Here is a 21,845-nt window from a genome sequence, read left to right on the forward strand (position 1 = left end):
TCTTTACTCAGCGGAAAATAAAAAATACATAGGTTTTCAACAGTCATGTCTTGGTAACTATTCTAATCCTAATGCATTATTTAACTGTTTTATAACATCACTGGGATTCCCTGGTAACGATAAAGGAACTGGGGTTCCCTGGACAGACGATAAAGAGTCTGTCTGCAATGTTGGAGACCTGGGAAGGTCCATGGATGGAGGAGCCTGGTGGGCTACCGTCCATGGGGTTGCAAATAGTTGGACACAACTGAGCAACTAATTTAACTTATTATATTACTAATATGTCAGCTACAAATTAACAAAATAAACAAAGAACAAAATACACCCTCCCCAAACAATTATAGTATCTACTCTGTGCCAGATACAGCTCTACCCTTTAGATGATCTGTATTTATCATCTTACAAATCACCCTGTGGAACCGGAAATAATGTTATCTCCATCTACAGACAAGGAAATGGCACAGAGAGGGTAAGCAGCTTGCTCAAGGTCATGGAATTATAAATACTAGTGCCAGATTTGAACTCAATCTGGCTCTGTAGTCTTCACCTCTAACTGTTAATATATACTAATTCACCAAATTAAAAAGCAGTGCAACTAGTAAAATACAGTATTTTACTAATTCCTTTTATTTGAAGTAATGAAATCAAGAAAAATGAAGTATATATTTACCAAAGGAAAACTCTCTCCCTCGAGGCTTGAAGGGAACATTAGAACCATTCGTCTGGGTAGGGGTTCGAACGGCTGAGGTTTGAGGATTGCTATTATTAGGGCCTAAAGAAGGATAAAAAACAAACAAACAAACAAAAAATAGTCAGCACACACAATCAATCACCTGCTAGTGAATTCTGTACAACCTGCTCTTGAAGGCCAACTTGTGCTGGAAAAGTTGAGTCCAATGAGGACATAAGCTGTCTGCAAAGGAAAAGGCCACTTCTGTGAGTTCTACAGACCTCTGTCCGTTTTTCTATTTCTGTCCCTACAACGAGGCATTTTCCCCCAGAACACATCTAGCTTTCTGGCTGATATGAGGAACTTTCAGTTCACTTCATGATTCATCACACCATTTTGAAGCCACTGGTCACTTATGTTTGCCTTTAGGTTTTTCTTTCAGCCTCTGAACACAAACACAACTTGAGATACAAGCATATCCTCTACACTATGAAGCTCTCCTTTGGATTCTCTAGCTATTTTTTACATATCTTTTCTTTGAATTCTAAGAAATACACAGAAACAATGCTATGGGTTCTGAGTTGTTTGCCACTAAAAGCCTGACTATGGCCTCAGAATTCAATAAAATATGAAGACTCAACATTCTAATCTTTAATTACTTCAAGCCACTGAATAAAAACCAAAACTTTCTTAAATGGCACAGTGATAAAAGCAAGGTATTTCTGGAGAAGCTGGATTTCTTCTCCCCATCACCCTGAAGGCAGGTCAAAGAGCTTTTCATTAACCCACCACTGCCCTTGTACATGAATACTCAGAGTGGCATTACTCATAAACAGCCAAAAAGTGGTACAACCCAGATGTCCATCAGGTGATGAATAAATAAACAAAATGCAGTCCACATCCACACAATGGAACATTACTCAACAGTAAAAAGGAACGGACACTCATTAGGAAGGGTATTATCTAGAAGCAGAAAGTAACACGTAGTGGCGAGGCTGAGGAGAAATCTCATCTTCTACTTGAAACTGTTGATTAAAAACATTTAGAACTCTAGACTTACCACAGGTTAGCCTTCCACACCTAAAACAAGTTTTGTGAAGGCCCATTTTCCTAAAAATGTCAACACTAGAGTGAAGAAGCAACAGCTGTAATCAGTGAACTGGAGAGTAGACAGAAACGGGCCACAGAGCAACCTCACCTTCCACAGTGACCTCAATTTCAGGAACTTTCGAATTACTCCCGGGGCTTCGTGGTCTTTTCGGGGACTGCAAAGCTGTAAAGTGAGCAGATACCATTTCTTTTGGATATTGTAAAAAATCCATAAGGAATACTCTATAAAAGCAGAGTACTGAAATTCAGTTTGGCTCTTTTCAAAGAAACCTGAAGAGTCAAACTGATGGTATAATACTCCATATGAGTCTCAACAAAGCTGTGGACACATGAGTGAAGGATGACTGCAATATGAAACTGCCAATGAAATGTTTACTTTTGGGGGGGTGGGGCAGGCATTAAATAAAAGATCTTAAAAAGCTCAAAAACAAATCAAAAGCCACCTGCCCCCCCCACAAATTTCTGCCACACCGAAGTATAATAAAGGTATACATAATCTCTTACCTTTAGTGTTTATTTTACTAGCCATTCCAGGAGGCAAGTAGGAAATAACTAGTTCAGGTCTAGAGAGAAAACCAAGAAACGTTAGTGGCCAGTATAATACTGGTCTTCATAGCTAGTAAAACTTGTGATGACCAATTTTTTTTTAAATGAAAGTGACCACAAAATAACTCGTAAGGCAAAAATAATCTCTATCATTGTGGACCAAAAAAAATCACTTTTCCTTCCCATAACTAGCTGCTAAAAGATTTTAGGAAGAGTAAATGACTTCATGATAGCTCAGTTGGTAAAGAATCTGCCTGCAACGCAGGAGACCCCAGTTTGATTCCTGGGTTGGGAAGATCCCCTGGAGAAGGGAAAGGTGACCCACTCCAGTATTCTTGGGCTTCCCTTGTGGCTCAGCTGGTAAGGAATCCACCTGCAATGCAGGAGATCTGGGTTCAATCCCTGGGTTGGGAAGATCCCCTGGAGAAGGGAAAGGCTACCCACTCCAGTATTCTGGCCTGGAGAATTCCACAGACTGTACAGTCCATGGGGTGGCAAAAGGTCGGAGCGACTGAGCGACTTTCACTTTCATGAAAATGAAAACTAACAGGAGTTTAGTTTCTTCAGCTCCTGAAATTCTGGAGACATATAAACGAGAAACTTAATTGTTGAAATTCAGTTGCCCATAAGTTTAACCAGGAATAAACAGAGCACATTAAAAATCAGCACTTTCTTTCTTTCTTCAAGTATGTATGGATAAGATACTTATAGCATCATAGCATCTCTCAGCAAATGTCAGCACCACCACTGTGGGGCAAGTACAACTCTCCTTGTACTGATGAAGAAAATCAAGGGGAAAAATAAAAATTAAGTGCAGGTTAAAGAACAGCAGCAACGGACAAGGTGAGGCCCCAGGCTCATGCTACACCTTCTGTCATGGACCTCAAAGGCTTAGCCGTAACCCCAAGTTAAGAAGATTTTCAACAGAAATACAACTTAATTGCCTAAATTCCAGAAAGGATTGCAATGGCAAAGAGAACTTACTTTTTAACAACAAACTTGATTTTATTACTTCCACGGACAATCCTTTCCAGTCTTGGAATTCCAAACCAGGTAGGGCTTCGAAAGGGAATTCCTTCTGGCAAGCCTTCTACATAGAGGAACTCGGGGTTTGATTCAAACACCGGGTATGGTACTTTTACTGCTTCTGTGAGTCCAAGAGCTTGAGCTGAAAGTGTAAGAGAACAGAACTTACGAAAGGTAAAACTTTATAGACAATCTTTTACTTCTGTCTGACAGCAGTCTCTTTTTATGCTTTTATTATGTGTATTTTTAAACTGTGATACAATGAACATATAACAGTATGTTAGCTTCCAGTGTATGGCATAATGACTTGCTATTTGCATATATTCTCCAAGTGATCAGCACAGGAAGTGTAGCTGACATCTGTGCATGCTCAAATACACTGGGCCAAAGTCCCCAACACTCTAGCAACTTCCACTTAACATTGTAGGTATCTTACTTAGTACACTGGGGAAACTGAAGAACAAGCCTAAAAAATAAAAGGAACATCTTAACACTTCAAAGGACAGGACAATTAACTATCCCACAGGACAAACAAAATTATCTCTGTGCTCTGGGAGGAAATGAACTACAGCCATATGGCAAGTACCTAGCCCTTGAACCCAGCATCTTGTTTAAAAGATAAGAGGGAATCCTTGGTGGTGCAGAGGCTGGGACTGTGCGCTTTCACTGCTGAGGGCCTGGGTCTGATCCTGGTCAAGGAACTAGGACCCCACATGCCGAAGGTAAGAGGTGCGCAAGAAGATGCACTTGAGCAGACTGGTCAAGGGTACTCAAGGTTCCTGATCCAGGACACAAACGCTAATATCAGATATTAAAACCATGGCGGCAATGTCCCGGGAGTACTGGCATCACTCTACTCCTTCCTTCCTTCTCCATGAGACATACCCAATCAACTGAAACACTTGCTGAGCCTTGTCAGAATCCTCAAGACAGCATTCCAGGAAACCATTGTCAACAAATCTACGTTGAAACAGATGATCAAACCCATGTGTCACATGGTGTCAGCCAGGTTACAAGTACAGACAGTGGGACTGAGGTCCCTCCCGAGACCTCCCACACTCTCCCGCTCTGATACACAAGAAATCGGGAGTCCAGGGGACAGAAGGTAACTTGCTCAGTTGAAGCAGCCATGTCAGAGCAGAAAGAAAGTCAAACCTAGTTTCTGAGATCTTCCCTCTTTAGGTCCTGAACTGCTAAAATGTTCATTCCGAACACTGCCTTTCCTTAACATTTTAAAACTAAGACTATGTTTTACTTACCAAATTTCAAATTAAAAATCTCTTCCACTTGCTTCCGTAGCTTGGTAATTCTGACATTCCAATCTTCTTTGACTAGAAAGCAAAAATCAATCTGATTAACCATGTCCCTTATGGGTGCTAACACAATCAGACTGGATGCTATTCTCTCCAGTGATGCCATTTTTTAAAACCTGAGATACAATCAGCATATTACACTGTAACAGTGTCAGCTGTATATCCAGGGACACTCTTCATACAACTTTGCTTAAGAGCAAAAACTTTTGTTCATAAGGAAAAGAGTGATTTCCTGCACTTGTCAAGAAGTTCAGGAAGACAGAATTCCAACTTAAGTGCACAATGTAGATAAAGAAGAACTTATTCAGAAGCATTTAGAATGAATAGTTTTTAAACACTCCTCCTTGGAGGTACATCGAAGAACCCTCTCAGGAGTAGGAGGACCACCTGTGTAAGGACCCAGGCCTCCAGTACCAGGTTCAACTAGAGGAGTTTCAATTGTATTCGCTTTTCTAAACAGGCATTCCTTTTTTATTGAACACATATATGCCTACAGATTTACACAAAGGAAAACTTCACTCATCACAGCAAGAAATGAATGACAGTGTGATTAGAGAGGTGTCACTGAGCACTATTCACATCTGTAATCTGGTTTATTTCCTTACCCTTTATTTGTAAGACAACCATATCCCTTTAAATACAACATAAAAATAAAGAAAAATAAGCTATTAGAAAAGATAGGTAGGGTTATCACTTGGACAGATTATCGGAGCTTGTTTGGTGGAGGTGAGGATGCAGAGGATAGAGGTGATCTTGGGGACCGTGGAGGATGCTTGGAGGTGTTGGATGAGGAAGGAGGGTGAGAGAGAGTAATTTAGAGAAAAGGGCAGAGAGCGCATGAATAGTCCCACAGCCATGTCTGTGGGTGAGGTGGCAGGAAACGTTCTGAGGCTCAAGGTTGGGAGCCTCAGAAACTCCTTCTTTTCCTTTACTTTTACCAAGAAAGTACTTTAAAACCTTTTCTTTAAAAGAAAACCTAGCATCTCAAGGGTTTAATATGGTAACTCAGCCATTCAACTAGACAAAGTCAGTCTGGTATAAAGCAAATCGGAATACTCCTACCCAATCGGCAGTCTCCCTTCTCTAGGGTCAAGGGCATCTGCCAACTTGGCGCTCCCCTTCTGCCTCACCCTGCACTTCCTTCTCTGGTATTTCTATGCCAATACAAACAGATTTCTGCACCATTCCACCCAAGCACCAACTACCTTCTCTTTCTTCCCCTGCAAAGCTCAATTACCTGGCTAGTGCCACAGCTTTCGCACACGAGACCTCTCTCTTTCCCCAGACTGAGAACCAAGTGCCCTTAGGTGTCCTTCAGCATACAGCTGTCACCTATGAGTCAGGCAGGCGTCTCTGATGGCAACGACTGACACAACACTTCTGTCAGTTACTCAAGGACCTGAATTAGCCTGGCAAGACTAACACCCAGGGCACTGGCAGACCAAATACCGTTTTGTAGGAATGAAGAAGGACAAGCTTTGATTCTTTCCAAGGTCTACGAATGGCCGAAGGCCAAGTTCTGTTAATGACTGAGAGAATGGAGTGTCTTCAGATACAAGGCCTGTAACTGTCTATGCCAGAGAACAGCAGATCAAGTACTGCTGAAACTATCACTTAATCCTCAGAGTAACTTCTATGGTGCCTACAGATTGTTCCAATGATACAAGTTGAACATCCTCAGTTCACAGTCACTACGAGAAACGCTCCTAATAAAATCAGTCATCACAATGATCACAAGCTTGAACTTGAGGTCTGTCTTGAGAAATGAAGACTCACACGCAGACTTCCTTCACATTCAGACTAATGACGCCACAGCTCTACCTTTGGGAATGTTTTTGTTTGAATTACGTTGCTCAGTAAAGTCTCTGTCACATCCAGTCTCCAATCTGCCACCAATATCTTGTTTCTTTGCCTAAGCCAAATGCATTCTGAAGAACTTGCTGGACTGATGAAGCTGCATTCAACCTGAGAAATTAAGCATTACCTCTTCTCCCTGGCAGAATTCTGGGCACAGGATGGTCTGTTTCCCTAGTATAGTTTTTTTTCAAATACGTCTCATGCCGTGATGAACACAAAAAGATTATACCATCTGTTGAGCATACTGATGACTTTCACCAGCTGCACCCAGGTACCTAAAACTCAAGAATCAGTACTCTAGTACAGACAAATAACCCACTTTGGACAGCAGTTCACCTTAGCATTAGGAGAATGATTAACTGCAAAGACAAAAGAAAGAAAAAAAAGGAATGGGAAAAGATTTAACAACAAAAATTCAGAAGAACCCATTATTGGTTCTTAGCAACAGAAGTTCCTAAGGGTACAGAACCTAATATGCAGACCTACACGTTATGGTCATTTTATCTGACATTATGGAATGGAAAATAAAAACATCAGAAAGAAAGAAAAGCACAGTTATATACCTCAGATAAAGAAAATAAAACCATTCTGCTAACTGAGACCGAGACTTTTCAAGCGCTTTTCTGTTGGGCAGGGTCAGCACAGCTGCTGCAATCACAGTATCTGTCATTTTAAAACCAAGGGCCTCGTGAAAAGATGAAGGTCTAAATCTCGTGGTCTGGCCCGTCAGCCACGTGTGGGCAGCTGTGCACTTGAAATGTGGCCACCTGAACTGGGAGGTGCTGGAAGCACACAATACACACCGGAGATTCAAACAAAGGGTGTAAATAAATGAAACGAAAAAGGTCAACTAACGCACCAGGTACAAACTTTACATGACATACATGGCTTGCATTTGTGACACGCTGTATTTCTACTGAACACCACGGGTCTAAATTCAAAGCTCAAGTTTGTTCCAAACTGGTATGTTCATCTTGATAAAACAAGGAGTGCCTGTGTTGATCTTCCAAGAAACATTTTTTTGAGTGGAAAGGAGAAAAGAGCAATTCTATGGCATTAAAAGTTTAATGAAAGCTTAGAAACTATCTGATATACCAGCTTTTAAAAAGGATCTCACAACTTTCTTACCTGGTGTATTCGTTCTGGGCTGAGTAACTTCAGTAGTGCTGTGCGTCAGAAGCTCTGGTCTATAAAAATACAATTGGTATCAGGATGAGAGCATTTAAGACCGCCTTTACTTCCCATATGGTTCATTCTACCTTCAACTGCAGTGAATAAAAAATCATCTTGGTGACTAGATTATTTTGAAAATAGCAATTTACAAAGATTCAGGTGGGACCACCTATTCGTCCTCAAAGGCATTTTAGGCTAACTTGTGGCAAAACAGCTGTGTCTGGCCCCATCCCAGTTCAACCTCGGGTTTCATCCTTCAGGTGAACTAGAGTAAAATACAGGTAGATGTATTCGGCTTTGTCACCCCGAAGCTTGTCCCAACAAATAGACACAAAAATGCACAACCCCAATTAGCAAGCAAATTCTACCTCAAGGACAATTCTTCTGTATTAAATGGGCCTTCTGATCCCATACTCTGCCCTCAAATTACCCATTCTGCTATCTTCCAAACTCAAGCCAGATTGACCCTTTTAAGATCCAGTTCAAATTGTTTTAAGAGGAATCAGCTTTAAAACCTCTTCAACCCTTCACTGACTGTACAGGACATAGAGCTAGGCTTCCTCCCCAGGGCCGTCTCAGTGTATCATGCCCTCAAGGGCACCACTCCCTTCCACACACACTGTGTGGTTATCTGAATATTCAAGGCCATCTGCCACCTCCCTTCCCTGACCTACTTATGCTATGTCCTTCATTTGAACCCCCTTTCTTGCATCCTCTGTGCACAACTGAACCATCTGCATGCTACCCTGGCCCTCTTTCCCAAAGCTGGCGCTTTTCTGTATTGATCAATGCAGTAAGCCTCCCAAGGACTGAGTTTCTGTTGGATCCAATTTTGTATATCTGGTACCTGGTACTACAGAGACACCTGCTTGAAAACTGAATCTAAATGTAATACCTCAGTTTTAAATATGGGGAGTAAAGTCCAATTGGGAGGGGGGAAAGCCCATTTTTATGAAATTAACTTTTCTTAAAGACAACATTAAATGTTTCTGCCAATTATAATCCTACCTTTTAATAACAAATTTAATTCGATTGCCCACTTGAATAATCTTTTCCAGCCTTGGGATCCCATACCACGAGGGACTTCTAAAAGGAATGTTTTCTGGCAGTCCTTCCACGTAGAGGTCATTAGGGTGTGCTTCAAATTTCTGGTAAGGTACAGCCTTAGCTTCGGTGCTCCCTAAGGCTTCAGCTTTATGAAAGAAAAGCAATTCAGAAGACTGGAGACTAAATTTTCGTTGAAATTATATTAAAAAAAATCCATAATAAAGGACATGTCAATTTTTAAACAAGCATCTTTAAAATGACTTTAACAATCACTAAATACAAAAACAGGAATATAGGAATGCATCTTACTATTCTGTTTCTGAATAGGCGCAGCACTGAAACTTTAAAATGTAAAAATGTAATTACTAATTCAACTTTAAACCACATCCAAACAGAGGTGTAACAAGAAAAGAATCAATTTACAAAATATCGGCATTTGTAGGTGTCCCTTGTATCCTGTGTGTTACATTTAATTATTTTATAATCTGACGGTTGAAAAAAAGAGTGCCTTCTTGAAGAATCTGTATTTCTTTGACTCTCACTTTGACTTTCCTCTCAAATTCAAACGCCTTCTGCCTTAATTCCTTCCTTCATTTCATCAGTACCAAATCTGAACGGTTCTACTATATTATAGGATCCCGACAACATAAGTAAGGAGTGTGTATTTGAAAAACCAAATACAATGTAATTTAGATCAGAGCTGTTTAAAGAAATATTACCTCTGAAAACACGGTAAAGGCTTTCACACTCACACCTGGGAGTAATATGTATTACAGTTACTCCGCTAAATGTAACAATAAAGGACACAAACTTAATTCTAACAAAACTTCCTGTAAAATAAAAAAGAACCCAATTGTTGGAGCTAAGAAACAGCACAAGTTACAGAAAGGGGGAAGGTCAAGTGCACTAGCGTTCATCTCATCATGAACAAGGTCTGCTCTGTATTAAGTAACCTGTCCTGTCTCCAGAGTCATTCTGCTTAACTTTGCTTAATTTTTTCCTGAGCACTTAATGCTTTCTAATATACTACATATTTACTTGCTGCTTCGCTATGCGTATCACCCTAATCTATAAACGAATCCTTGGGGACGGGGGGAAGCACTCACTATCTTCTGTGGGGCTGAGTTCTCAGCACCAGACACACAGGGGTTCACAGGTGCTGATCTGCAGCATAACTTTCAAGACTTGGGTTTGATATGATCAACAATCTTAAGTTTTCCTCTTTCCTTGTCAGGAGCCTTGAAGAAAGCAACAATTCTGCTGGTGTCTCTCTCTCTCTAAAGTTTAAGTAAAGGCCAGGAGCAGAATTTTGTTGTTTGTAATGTAATAATGTATAAACTCTTATTTATTTTTTAAATTTTTAATTGTAATAATTAATTACAATGCTGCGTTGGTTTCTGCCCTACAGCAACTCAACTCAGCCTTAAGTATAAATATATCCACTCCCTTTGAAGCCTCCTTTCTCCCCTGCCATCTCACACAATCTCTTATCTATTTTCTTAGCTCTGTTACGATGCCAAAGTATTTCCTACTGGCCAATTTTTCTTTCTGTGACTACACTATCACAGCCACAGCTTTCTTCTTCCATGAAGGAAAAGTCAGCTTACTAGCAAGCACCAATGATCTACTAGGATTGGCTGTTTCTTACAGACCAGGTTCGATTTCTAGAACTAAACGTCCTAGAGGCTAAAGTTTAAGCCTGTTCCTGTAGATGCCCGTTATCTATGCCAACTAGTTATGAATTAGGACAATACCATGGTGGCATCTCTAATGATAACGTTCGCAATCTTTCACTAAATGACTTGGAAATATAGTGATTTTTAAAGCGTAGATTCTTCATTGTTCCTTAGCTGATTTCTGACCAGAAGCACACAGAGGTAAATTTTCATTAAGCTACCCAAGTATTCATGCTGGGCAATCAAGGATAATGAGGGGGGAAAACTTAAATCCTGTCTTTTCCTCAAGGCATTAAGAGTCTCAGGGAGCTAAACCATGTACGTAAAACTGAAGTACACGGATTCTGAAAACAGCAAACAATTAAACGGACTAAGTTTGTAGCTGCCAATTGAACTGCACCTAAAAGCTGGTTTCCTGGGTCTGTAGAAGCCAGAGCCATACACCACTCTCGGAAACCAGGGGAGGAGCAAGAATCTGCACCCAGGAGACTTCAACTTTTTGTGGTAAAACTCACATGGTTTCTTTCACAAAACTGAGAAAAGCCCTGTGTCCTCGTGATTCTCTGTGGCACTTCTGGGCTTCCTTTGATCTTTGCAGTTTTATAATTCAGTGAGGCCCCAAGTACACTGTATGACTAAAAGGTTCAGTAATTTCTCAGTAGTTTTTAATGACATTGGTCCACTCAGTATTTGTTGATCATCTGCTCAGGCACCAAGCACTGTTCTACAAACAGCCAAGACACATGAGATGTGGGCTGTTGTACAAATTGTATTACAGTGGAAGGAAAAAGGCAGCCATTAGTCCTTTAAGAGAAATTAAAGCATGATGACAGGGTGTGCTTCGTGGTTTACGTCAGATGAGCACCTGTGAAGACCTCTCCAAAGACACGTACACCGAGAGAAAGGGCAGGCACCACACGTCTGCGGGAAGAGCGTTCCAGAAACAAGGGTGCTGACAGGGCAGCGGCCCAAGGAGGGCGTGCCCTGACAAACGTAAAGGACAAGCAGGCGGTCCTTACAGCTGCCACCCAGGTGAGCGAGCAGGAAGGCGGGCCGGCCGGGATCAGGGCTGCGGGACTCACTCACAGCACAGAGGGAAGCCACAGAGCACAGTGACAAGCTCCACTGTAAGTTCTCAGTGAGACTGAAAGCCGCTGCTTTGGGGTGCGGCTTTGACTACAGGGAGACAGCAGTGAGGCACAGAAAGACACCGGTCTGCACTATGTTGTCCCTGTCGAGTCAGCAGGGGGCCTTGTGGAAATGAGGAAATCACTCATGACTGCAGGCCGTTGGCCTGGACGCCCGGGGGAGGGTGGTGGCGCTGGGAGGACGGGGAAAGGGACGGCTGCAGGGGAGTCAAGGACTCGACTTGGGATGCATGGAGTCGGAGGAGCTGCCAACCAGCTGGGTGAATACACAGGTCCAGTGTTAAGAGTTTTCAGGGCTAGAAACTTGAATGTGAAAGTCACTATTCAATACAGACGATACACCATTTTTAAGGTAGACAGAGTGAGACTAACTGCGGAGAAAGCACAGCCAGAGGGCTCAGGACTGAGCTGAGGAGTAGCGTCCAAAATGTAAAGACTGAACTTAAGGCAAGAGCTGAGGAAGGAATGAAGAGGACAGCCAGTGAGGTGGAAAGAAATGCAGTGTCAGTAACATTTGAAACTTGCCATAAGAATAGTTGAAAATGCTTAAGTAAGAAAGTAACAAAAGCCATCACAATGATAAACCAAAGCAAAGGACTGTAACTGTTTGGGGACAGGAAGCACAGCAAGCACTGCAGACACTGCCCGCCCTCCAGGACAGGGCGCCTCTGGCGGCCCTCCACACTCCACTGCGGCACACTGCTACAAGGACGCCCCGTCTGCGAACCGCTCCGTGCCGAAAAGCCTGTCCGTAGTATCAGTAATTTAGTCCAGAGGACATGGGGGTTCACCACAATGTTCTCTCCCCTTCCACACAGGTTTAAAACTTTTCACAATATATGTTCAAAAAGCAAACAATAAAAGAGAGCTGGAGATGAGCCATCCATGGTATCTACTTTCTTAAAAATCAAAATTTGGAAAAATTATTCTGTTAATACTTTAGCTAGGGAGGAAATTAGACTTACCAAATTTTTTACAGAAAAGCTGATCTACCATCTTTCGTAACTTAGTGATTCTGGCATACCACTCTTCCTTGACTGTAAGAGTAACATACACAAATTCTTTAGTTTGATGACATTAATAAAACTACTAAATGTCATGAAATAAATTATTAAGTAGGCAGTATTGTTTTCCTGTTCTAAAATTATTTCTAAGATTTCATAATGTGTTTATTAAAACAGTGCTGACACTGAATGAAAAGTGTAAAAACTCACAAAACAATGACAAAATGAAAATTTATAATTTAATAGTAATATTACATGGTACTATACCATGTCATCCTTAAAGCTAGAAAGAGAATCCATTTCACTAAAGAACAGCTAGCAGGCAGTTTTGTTACATTTGGGGCTATGATAATGCTGGCAATCCTTTTATTATACCAACTGTAAGTGATAAAATTGTCATTTTATGTCCCCACCCAAAGTCCTCCACTACAGAGCAAAAGCAACTAAGAGAGCAAATCATGACTCTATTTCCTTCAAAACACATTTAACCAACAAGTGATGATGCTCATGGCTTTCTGTGCTAAGACTTTACGTTGTGGGTATCAGGATTGATCATCATTCAACTGATTATCTAGACTAGCATAATAAACGTTGAACACATTACGCCAGATAAATTTTTCATCTCAATGGAGAACAGACATCGTCCTTTTATAGTCTACCCAAAAATGTGATGTTTACATTTATTTCTAATGAGTTATTGAGAAGAAAAGATTATTCTCGAGAATCTACAACAATATTCCTTGTATATCATGTTCTGATTTAGCATACAATTTGACATAAGACTGAAGACCTACCTCCTGAAGCTGGTTTATCAAGCTGTAAGTCTTCACGTGTTGAATTCAAAAGTTCATGCCTGAAAGGTGAGAAAAATTACTGAATATTTACCCCATCAATATTCAGCAAAAGTAGTAACTGCTAGCACTTATATAGTAATTGAGTTTTCAAGGCCAGTTTTCAAAAGATAGCCTGGACTCCTGAGCATAATTAAATCCTAAGATATTTAAGACAACTTGGTAACTGCAAGTTGTTTCATAATGGTTTTCATGGAACATATGTCCTCAAACACACACACAAAAAACAGTTAACTTGGTAAATCAAAGGTATTTTACAAAAGCAGAACACCAAAAGAATCAAACTACAAAATTTTAAATGAGATTCTTCAATTTCACTTTACATTCAGGATAACTTACTTTAACTTATCTATATAGTTATAAAAATCCTAAATAAATTTCAAAACTAACTGAACTAAATATATTTCAGAATACACATGCTTTAAAAATTTTCCAAATACATAAACACTCCAACAAATTTGCACAATCTGACTTATGTATCACTATTTTATTGTAATATCCTCAAGTAACAGAGCAGGGGCAGGAGAGTGGGATCACAGAGAAGCATGACAATGTATTAACTGTAATCTCAGAAATGCCGGAAACTAATACAGGATTAAGGTAATGGAGGAGCTGTGAAATAAAACACTTGCTGAAGGATAGAATCACCCCTTTCAATAAACAAATAGTATATGTGTATCAAGACTAACCACATTTAACATTTGGGGAAAGGGTGACTAAGTATTTTCCAAACGTGGAAGATGGCTTCCAATAAATGAGGATATCAAAAGGACTTGAACAGAATGTGCAAGGCATGAGTACCTTGTGATGAACTTGCACAAAGATTTAAATACCAAATATATAGTTTTATATGCTTTAATATTAACAACAAGCAAAATCTACAAACTAATCAGCATATTTTCCTTAGTTATTAAAAAAAATTGAAACTTCTAACAAATTAAAAAGAAGCACTGTAAGAAAATGACAGTATAAGAGTTCTGAAAACTATATGCTTCTTAATATCTCAGTGTGTGTGTGTGTGTGTGTGTGTGTGTGTGTGTGTGTGTGAGAGAGAGGCGGGGAGGAAGGTTGTTTACGATTCCTGCCTAGGACTAGTGTCAGGGTTTTACAATAAGCCCTTTTTGTTTACCATTCAGTTTCATGAGAGACTATGAAATATTTACTTCCTCCTTCTCATTGCCACAGTCCCTCATCTGTTTAAAAAAAGGAAAAAAAGGCGTGGACAGTCAGGTAAAGTGCTGGGCTCTACTGGACACGTGGCGCTGGACTGCCGTTGTCATCATTCAGCCTTCAGAGCATGTTCCCCACGCCCAGGAGCCTCCAGTTTAATAAGCACTGGAATCACCGGGGGCCCGCAGCACAGACAGGCTGGATCCAGAAGGTCTAGGTAGGATCTGAGATTCGGTGTCTGCAAAGCTCTCGGGTGATGCCAATGCTGGTCTGCGTGGCTGCCTACCACGTGGTCCCGTGTGAGCAGAGTTACACTTGGCAGCACTTGATTGATCATGGAAAATGGAGGCCAAAATCTTTAAACTATCATTTGTTTGAAAGTAGAGTATCTGTTAATAACAAGCTTCTCTGTAGAGGACGACTCGCCTATTAACTGAGGGGTCTCGAGTCTTTTTCATCCTTCATTAAATTCTGTTGTTCCCTTACGTAATACCAACACAGAAGAATGTCTGCTTGGTTGTACTCTTTGGTCAAGGTGTTTGTTAATGTCTCCATTTTCCCAACCAGAATAAAGAATATCAACATTTCTGCAAATGACTATCCTGCTGCTGTTCTGACCTTACTATTTATAGCCCAAAGTCAGGAAAAAACTAAATCAGTTATAATATGCACATAACTCAAAAAGATATCCATATTAGAACTTAACAATCAAAGTCACGTATATAAGTGAACCTCTCCCCACCCCCGCTGAAAAGTGAGGACTACAGAATAAACCCATCATGGTGTTCTCATTCCCAGGCCTGCGCCTGACTGAGGAATTTGACACAAACTGAACCAAAGGGAAGTCGGGTTTTCCTGCTCTCACAGGCAGCTAGCGCCTCTCCTCAGTAGATGCGTCTGGCTGCAATTCCTGGAACTGCTGCATCCAGACTCAGAACTAGTCTAAGGAAGCTAGCAGCATAAGGAGGAAGAATCTGGAGAGAAGCAGAAGCAGAGCCTCACTGTTCTAATCCTCCTATCTCCCAGCTAGGTGAGATAAGAAGCTTACTGACAGTATCAGTCCAACCGGAAGGAGGGTTTCTGTTATTTACTGCTGGAGACATCCCAACTGCTACCCAACCTCTTTCATGCTGGAATCTCTGATTTCATACATGTTTATCTGGCTACAGAACTGAAGGTTCAACTCATTTTCACATAGAACTTGGAAAGAATGACTTAACAGTGTTATATCTGTTACCGCTCAAACCAAGGACATGACATCAGTGTAATTTTCATTCCTTATTGTGACATGGTTTTGTTCTCTGGAACCTAGAACCTTCTGCCTTTATCCTTAGGGCACTGAAACTTTATGAAATGTGACTAGGCATATATCTTTGTTTTCTTTTCATTTATCCTGCTCCACACGTTTTTTTAGGCTTGGAAAATAAATGCTATGCGTTTTTGACACTTTCCTTCTCTTTTCACATTAAGTCAGATGTCACATGCGTTTGAGCAAACTCCAGATCGATAGTGGACAGGGAAACCTGGCGAGCTGTAGTCCACGGGGTCACAAAAAGTTGGACATGACTTAGCGATACAACAACAAACAGATGTCACTAGATAAGGACTCACTAGTCTTTCTCATGTCTCATGTAAATAATCATCTTTATAAATTATAATACTAACAAATCTTCTAGACTTTTCATTGAAAATTTTAGTTCAGCAATTATATTTAATAATTTCCAAAGACAATTAGTCTCCAGTTGTTCCCATTTACAAATGCATCTAATACTTGCTTCATGTAGCTAAGAGAAAGTTTCCATACATCTACATTTGCTGAATATATTGATAAATATCCTGATAGCTTTTTAAAACTTTTATTGTAATCTTAATAAAATTTTAGTTGGTAGAAAATATGGAAATGTGTTATGTGGTTGCCATTTTTAAATGGAAGCAGATACACTTCCAAATGATACACGTACTTTTGGACAGGTGTTCATATTCCAAAAGCCAACTATGTCAAAACTCACACAGACACACTGAAAAGCAGAAAATAAAACAACAACTTACTTTAAATATAGCACCTAGTGGCTAGCAGACTTCCCTGGTGGCTCAGACGGTAAAAGTGTCTACCTACAATGCAGGAGACCTGGGTTCGATCCCTGGGTAGGGAAGATCCGCTGGAGAAGGAAATGGCAACCCACTCCAGTATTCTTGCCTGGAAAATCCCATGGACAGAGGAGCTTGGCGGGCTACAGCCCACGGGGTCGCAAAGAGTCAGACACGACTGAGCAACTTCACTTCACTTCAGTGGCTAGTGAGTATTTGTCAACAATATAAAAAGATGCAATAATCAAGGTCAAAGAAAAAGTTTAAGAGTCTTACTTCTTAATCACAAAACGAATCCTTTCCTTTGCAAGTAATATCCTCTCAAGGCGAGGGATTCCATAAGTTGATGGCCTTCTAAAGGGGATTCCTTCTGGAAGTCCTTCTACATAAAGATCTTCCACATGGGACTGGAAAAGAGGGTACGGGATCGTCACAGGACCTTTGGCTTTTATAGCTTGAGCTTTAAGGGTAAAAAGAGAAAGGAAAAAATTATGAAGTGACAAGGATTCAGCACAGATGGCAGAAAAGCCTAATAATCGAATACACCAATATTACTCTGTAGTTTTTATAACTATTTTAAAATTCCATTTATTATCATGGCATCAAAAGAAAAATAGCACAAAAGAACCGAAAGGAAAAGAACACCAAAGATGTCAGTACTTTACTTAACCCAAACTGCAAGGATATATTAACAATATATTATTTTGAAATAATATAGATAGAGGCAGACCTTCCTTTGAAATTTTAACCACAAATGAATCCAAAAAAATATACCAGTTAATATCAGCTAGTACAAACAGCATATAATGAAGAAGCAATATTTTTTAAATATGCTTTTGTAAAAAGGATTTTTTAGTAAAATAACTGAAGCAGAACATTTCTCCGAAATGTAGAAATTATAAGATTTATGTACCCAAGAGGGCTTCCCTGGTGGCTCAGACGGTAAAGCGTCTGTCTGCAAAGCAGGAGACCTGGGCTCAACCCCTGGGTCGGGAAGCTCCCCTGGAGAAGGAAACGGCAACCCACTCCAGTACTCTTGTCTGGAAAACTCCATGGATGAAGGAGCCTGGTAGGCTACAGTCCATGGGATGGCAGAGTTGGACATGACTGAGCAACTTCACTGGTTCACTTTCAACTTCACTATGTATCCAAGAGCAAAATAATACAACAGGTGCAAAAAGCCAAAAGGATAGGAAGCGTTACACATCAAATAGAAGGAACAGACGCTGATACTTTTATTAAACTACACCGAGTCAGTCTGTCTAAATGATAATGGACATGTAAATGCAGTTGGGTGTTACAAAGTACATACAATGTTCTTAGGTGTGACAATGCAACAGATTAAGAGAACACCTTCCTCTCACTGAACTCAGCACTGTTCAGTGAAAAGTTTTGAGAGGTGACATGACACGACGGCTTGGACACCAGAGTTTTAAAATGCTTTGCATCAAAGTCTACAACAAATATATAAAAACAAACTCAAATATGCAAGTTGAAAGTTAAAAGGAAGTATGAGTTGACAATTAAATAAAGGAAACTCTTGTAAAGCTTTGCTATAATCTAGAAACAAAATTTCTAAGATTTGGATAGCCACCATCCACGGCCTTCTCAGAGACAGATTAAAAAAGGCAGGCACCACACTGGTAGAATGGGACTTGCTCATGTTAGATGAACAGTCCAATGATAAAAAGCTCGAGAACAAAATGTCACAAGAATTATTGAGTTTAAGACTTACCATACTTTCTTTCAAACAACTCTTCAACTTGTTTACGCAGATCAGTAATTCGAGCATTCCATTTCTCTGAAAATTTAGAGAAAAAGTTAAAACTCAATAATAAATCCCTGTTTGGGGCACTAATATGCTCTTAACATGACCCAACATCTCAAGACCTATTTTCTACATAATATATCCTAATTTGAAACAGTCTATATAATTTTACTGCTTTCGTAAGAACTGGTTTTTTTTTTTTTTTTATGGTACTTATAATTGGTTCAATAAGAGATTGGAGTTAGGGTGTTTAAAGTTTATTTTCAAAACCCTTCTTACTGAGTACTTCTTTTTAAAATCATAAATTCTCTAAAGCAGGTGGGCAGAAAAGACCCATACAATTAAACACTACAAAGTGAGGCAAAAATGAGAGAGAGAGTCACCAAGACTGTGCAGGAAACCTTCCAACACGTGTCGGAGTTGTATGGAAATACGAGTTTGTGCATAGTTGTAACTCCTAATAGCATGCTAAAAACACATGCACACTTAGTATGGGTGTGGTGTGCTGCATGCACGCTCAGCCGTGTCCGACTCTTTGTGACCCATGGACTACAGCCCCCCAGGCTCCTCTGTCCATAGAATTTTCCACAAAAGAACACTGGAGTGGGTAGCCATTTCCTTCTCCAAGAGATCTTCCCCACCCAGGGGCTGAATCCGTATCCCTGGCGTCTCCTGCATTGGCAGGTGGATTCTTTACCACTAGCGCCACCTAGGAAGCCCAGTAATTATGACTAAAGACAAGTTAAAATATATTAAAGTGCTATTTTTTAAAATGTGTACAGCTAACTGTTCTATCTATTCAAAATAAGGATCACAAACCCAATTTGCCACTAATATTTCACTTAGTCCCTTCAAATGGATACACTGTCTCCATTGGGATTTGACTAGATTAGAGGCTAGTAGTTACACAAAGCAAGGAAAACTAATATCAAAATTCTATCTGGGGCTTCCCCTAGTGGCCCATTCGTTGAGAATCCACCTGCCAATGCAGGGGATGTGGCTTTGATCCCTGATCCAGAAACTAAGATCCCATATGCTGCAGGGCAACTGACCCCGTGAGCCACAACTACTGAAGCCCAGACCCCTAGAGTCTGTGCAAGGCAACAAGAGAAGCCCGTGCACTGCAACCAAGCCCACCACAGCCAGAAAATAGAATCAATCTTAAAAAATTATATCTGAAATTAAAAAGTGGTCTAAATCTCAGACAGATAACTGAATTACTAAGTCAGTAACAATGATTTTTAAGCCTGCCATTCTTTTTCTTTTTTTGGTGGCTGTACCATGACTTGCGGGCTCTTAGTTCCCCTGACCAAGGACTATAAACCTGGGCCCAGGCAGTGAAAGTGGTCCTAACTACTGGATCACCAGTGAATTTCCTCAAGCTTACTAGTTCTAATTAACAACGGAGGATACCACACTTAACCGGGATCTTACCGAAGTTGAACTCCCTCACTTTCCGTTTGCCGGCATTCGCAGGTTCTGTGACGGGTGGCTGGGGAGGTTCACTGCTCTTTGGTCTCTTGGCAGGTGGAGGATAGTCATCATCTTGAAAAAGAAAACCATCATCACTGGAGGGACAGGCAAAATGAACGACAGCCACTGCCTGTAAAGATCTCAACACTTGAAAGACGTGGGGGGTTTAAGTATGATTGGAACGTCAGTTGTTAATTTCTGTATTGCCATTTCAGCATCATTTTTTCCCAGTTACATTTCCAGCTTTCCTACTCTTCTGGGAGCTGATCAAGTGAATCATCCTCATTTTCCTTTGTCTTCTTTTTTCAATTTGCTTGAAATTAGTTTGAATTAAGTCATTAGAAATTTCCTTTTCTCCTAACTCCTTTCAGAGGGCTGTCAAGAATTATAGTGTATTTTAAGTCTTTCATGAAAAAGGTTTCAATGGAGACAGCTAAGGAAACCATACAAATATATAAGGAAGGGGGAAGAATATGTAGCTTGAATGGAAAAATATTTAAACTTATACAATATTCAAGCACATAAAGGAGGTTAGATAACTAACTGTACAGATAACTTTCAATAAACAAAACTAAAAGAAATAAGATTACATTGTTTGTGAAACAAGCATTGTTGATTCATCCGATACAATACCTATGTATGGAGATCATATACTTAAGCACAGAATATAGACCACCCAAGAAATCTGTAGTAAGCTTTCTTTGTAGCTATCACTACAACTCAACTCTGCTATGATGCTGCAGTATATTTGATGCTAGAATTAAGGACATTGGATCAAGTAAGAAAAGCTGTCACTGTCATATTCTTCTGATCCCTGGAAAATACCAGTTGGCACACGACTAAGATTTCTATTCAAACACCATCTGTAAATTATTGAAAATATCATTTTAAGAAATCTACACTTAAACTTGGAATGAAGAAGAAAATAATTATTGAGTTAAAGGAAACAGCAGTAACAAAGAGATACCATAAGATACAATAAATTACCCTTTTCAGGGTAATTTTCATTCTCATTTTATAGCTAACAAACAGGATCAGAGAATGTTACAGACTTAACTATGTTATGAGATCATGAATATAATTCTTTAAGCTATTAACTAATAGATAAGCTCTCAAAGAATAACATGAAATCCAAATTTAGCATCATACGCCACGTTGCCTGGCACAGCAATGGGTGACTTTTATATACTCTGTATATTAATCAAGGGAATCTACGCATAAGCCTAAAATACTTAAATGTCATTCCTCTCATAGCATCAGAGGACAAGGCACACTGATTCTCCTGTTCACTGACTGTGGGTTCTTCCTTTACAGGCTAATAGGGACTGGTGCCACAAACCCTGTGGATACCAAAATCCACGGATGCTGACGTCACTATAAAACTAGCATATTACTCACATATAACCTATGCACATCCTCCCTTATACTTCATATCATCTCTACATTACTTATAATACCTAAGACAATGTCAGTGCTGGACAGATAGCTCCCTGGCACGTGGCTAATTCAAATTTTGCTTTGTAGAACTTGCTAAAAAATTGTTCCCCAATACTCTTCATCCATGGGTGGTTAAAGCTTGGAGATATGGAGGGCCAAAGAAAATGTCAACAGATTTCTAAAAACCTGAAATCATTTACTGACCATTCAAACCAACAGGAGAAAAAGGTGTTGAGTCACTGGGGCCAGATAAAGTCATATTAGGACTTATTTACATGCCAGTAAATCTGGAAAAGGAAATGGCAACCCACTCCAGTACTCTTTCCTGAAAAATCTCAAGGATGGAGGAGCCTGTAGGCTATAGTCCATGGGGTCACAGAGAGTTGGACACAACTGAGCAACTAAGCACAGCACACGCGCTGGCAAATCTTAAAGTGCTACTCTAACGGATACTACTTCAGACAACAGTTACCATATAACAACAGACG

The 21,845-nt window shown here is 40.1% G+C and overlaps 1 protein-coding gene across 11 annotated transcripts in view; it reads right to left on the reverse strand.

Moving 5' to 3' along the window:
- Positions 1 to 21,845, reverse strand: part of GTF2I (general transcription factor IIi) — an 81,714-nt gene that overhangs the window by 10,016 nt on the left and 49,853 nt on the right. For all 11 annotated transcript variants that reach the window (XR_009492793.1, XM_005225178.5, XM_005225176.5 and 8 more), the window contains 12 exons: positions 19,882 to 19,992; positions 18,415 to 18,480; positions 16,956 to 17,139; positions 13,365 to 13,423; positions 12,532 to 12,603; positions 8,704 to 8,887; positions 7,651 to 7,709; positions 4,612 to 4,683; positions 3,311 to 3,494; positions 2,285 to 2,343; positions 1,869 to 1,943; positions 671 to 772 (listed from right to left, as the gene is read on the reverse strand). Coding sequence is in view for 10 of the 11 variants with exons in the window: in XM_005225178.5 (XP_005225235.1) it covers positions 671 to 772; positions 1,869 to 1,943; positions 2,285 to 2,343; positions 3,311 to 3,494; positions 4,612 to 4,683; positions 7,651 to 7,709; positions 8,704 to 8,887; positions 12,532 to 12,603; positions 13,365 to 13,423; positions 16,956 to 17,139; positions 18,415 to 18,480; positions 19,882 to 19,992 (1,227 nt within the window). In the remaining variant the exon portion in view is untranslated. The remainder of the gene's footprint in view (positions 1 to 670; positions 773 to 1,868; positions 1,944 to 2,284; positions 2,344 to 3,310; positions 3,495 to 4,611; positions 4,684 to 7,650; positions 7,710 to 8,703; positions 8,888 to 12,531; positions 12,604 to 13,364; positions 13,424 to 16,955; positions 17,140 to 18,414; positions 18,481 to 19,881; positions 19,993 to 21,845) is intronic.

This window comes from Bos taurus, chromosome 25 (genome assembly GCF_002263795.3).
Source record: "Bos taurus isolate L1 Dominette 01449 registration number 42190680 breed Hereford chromosome 25, ARS-UCD2.0, whole genome shotgun sequence".
Classification (NCBI taxonomy): Eukaryota; Metazoa; Chordata; class Mammalia; order Artiodactyla; family Bovidae; genus Bos; species Bos taurus.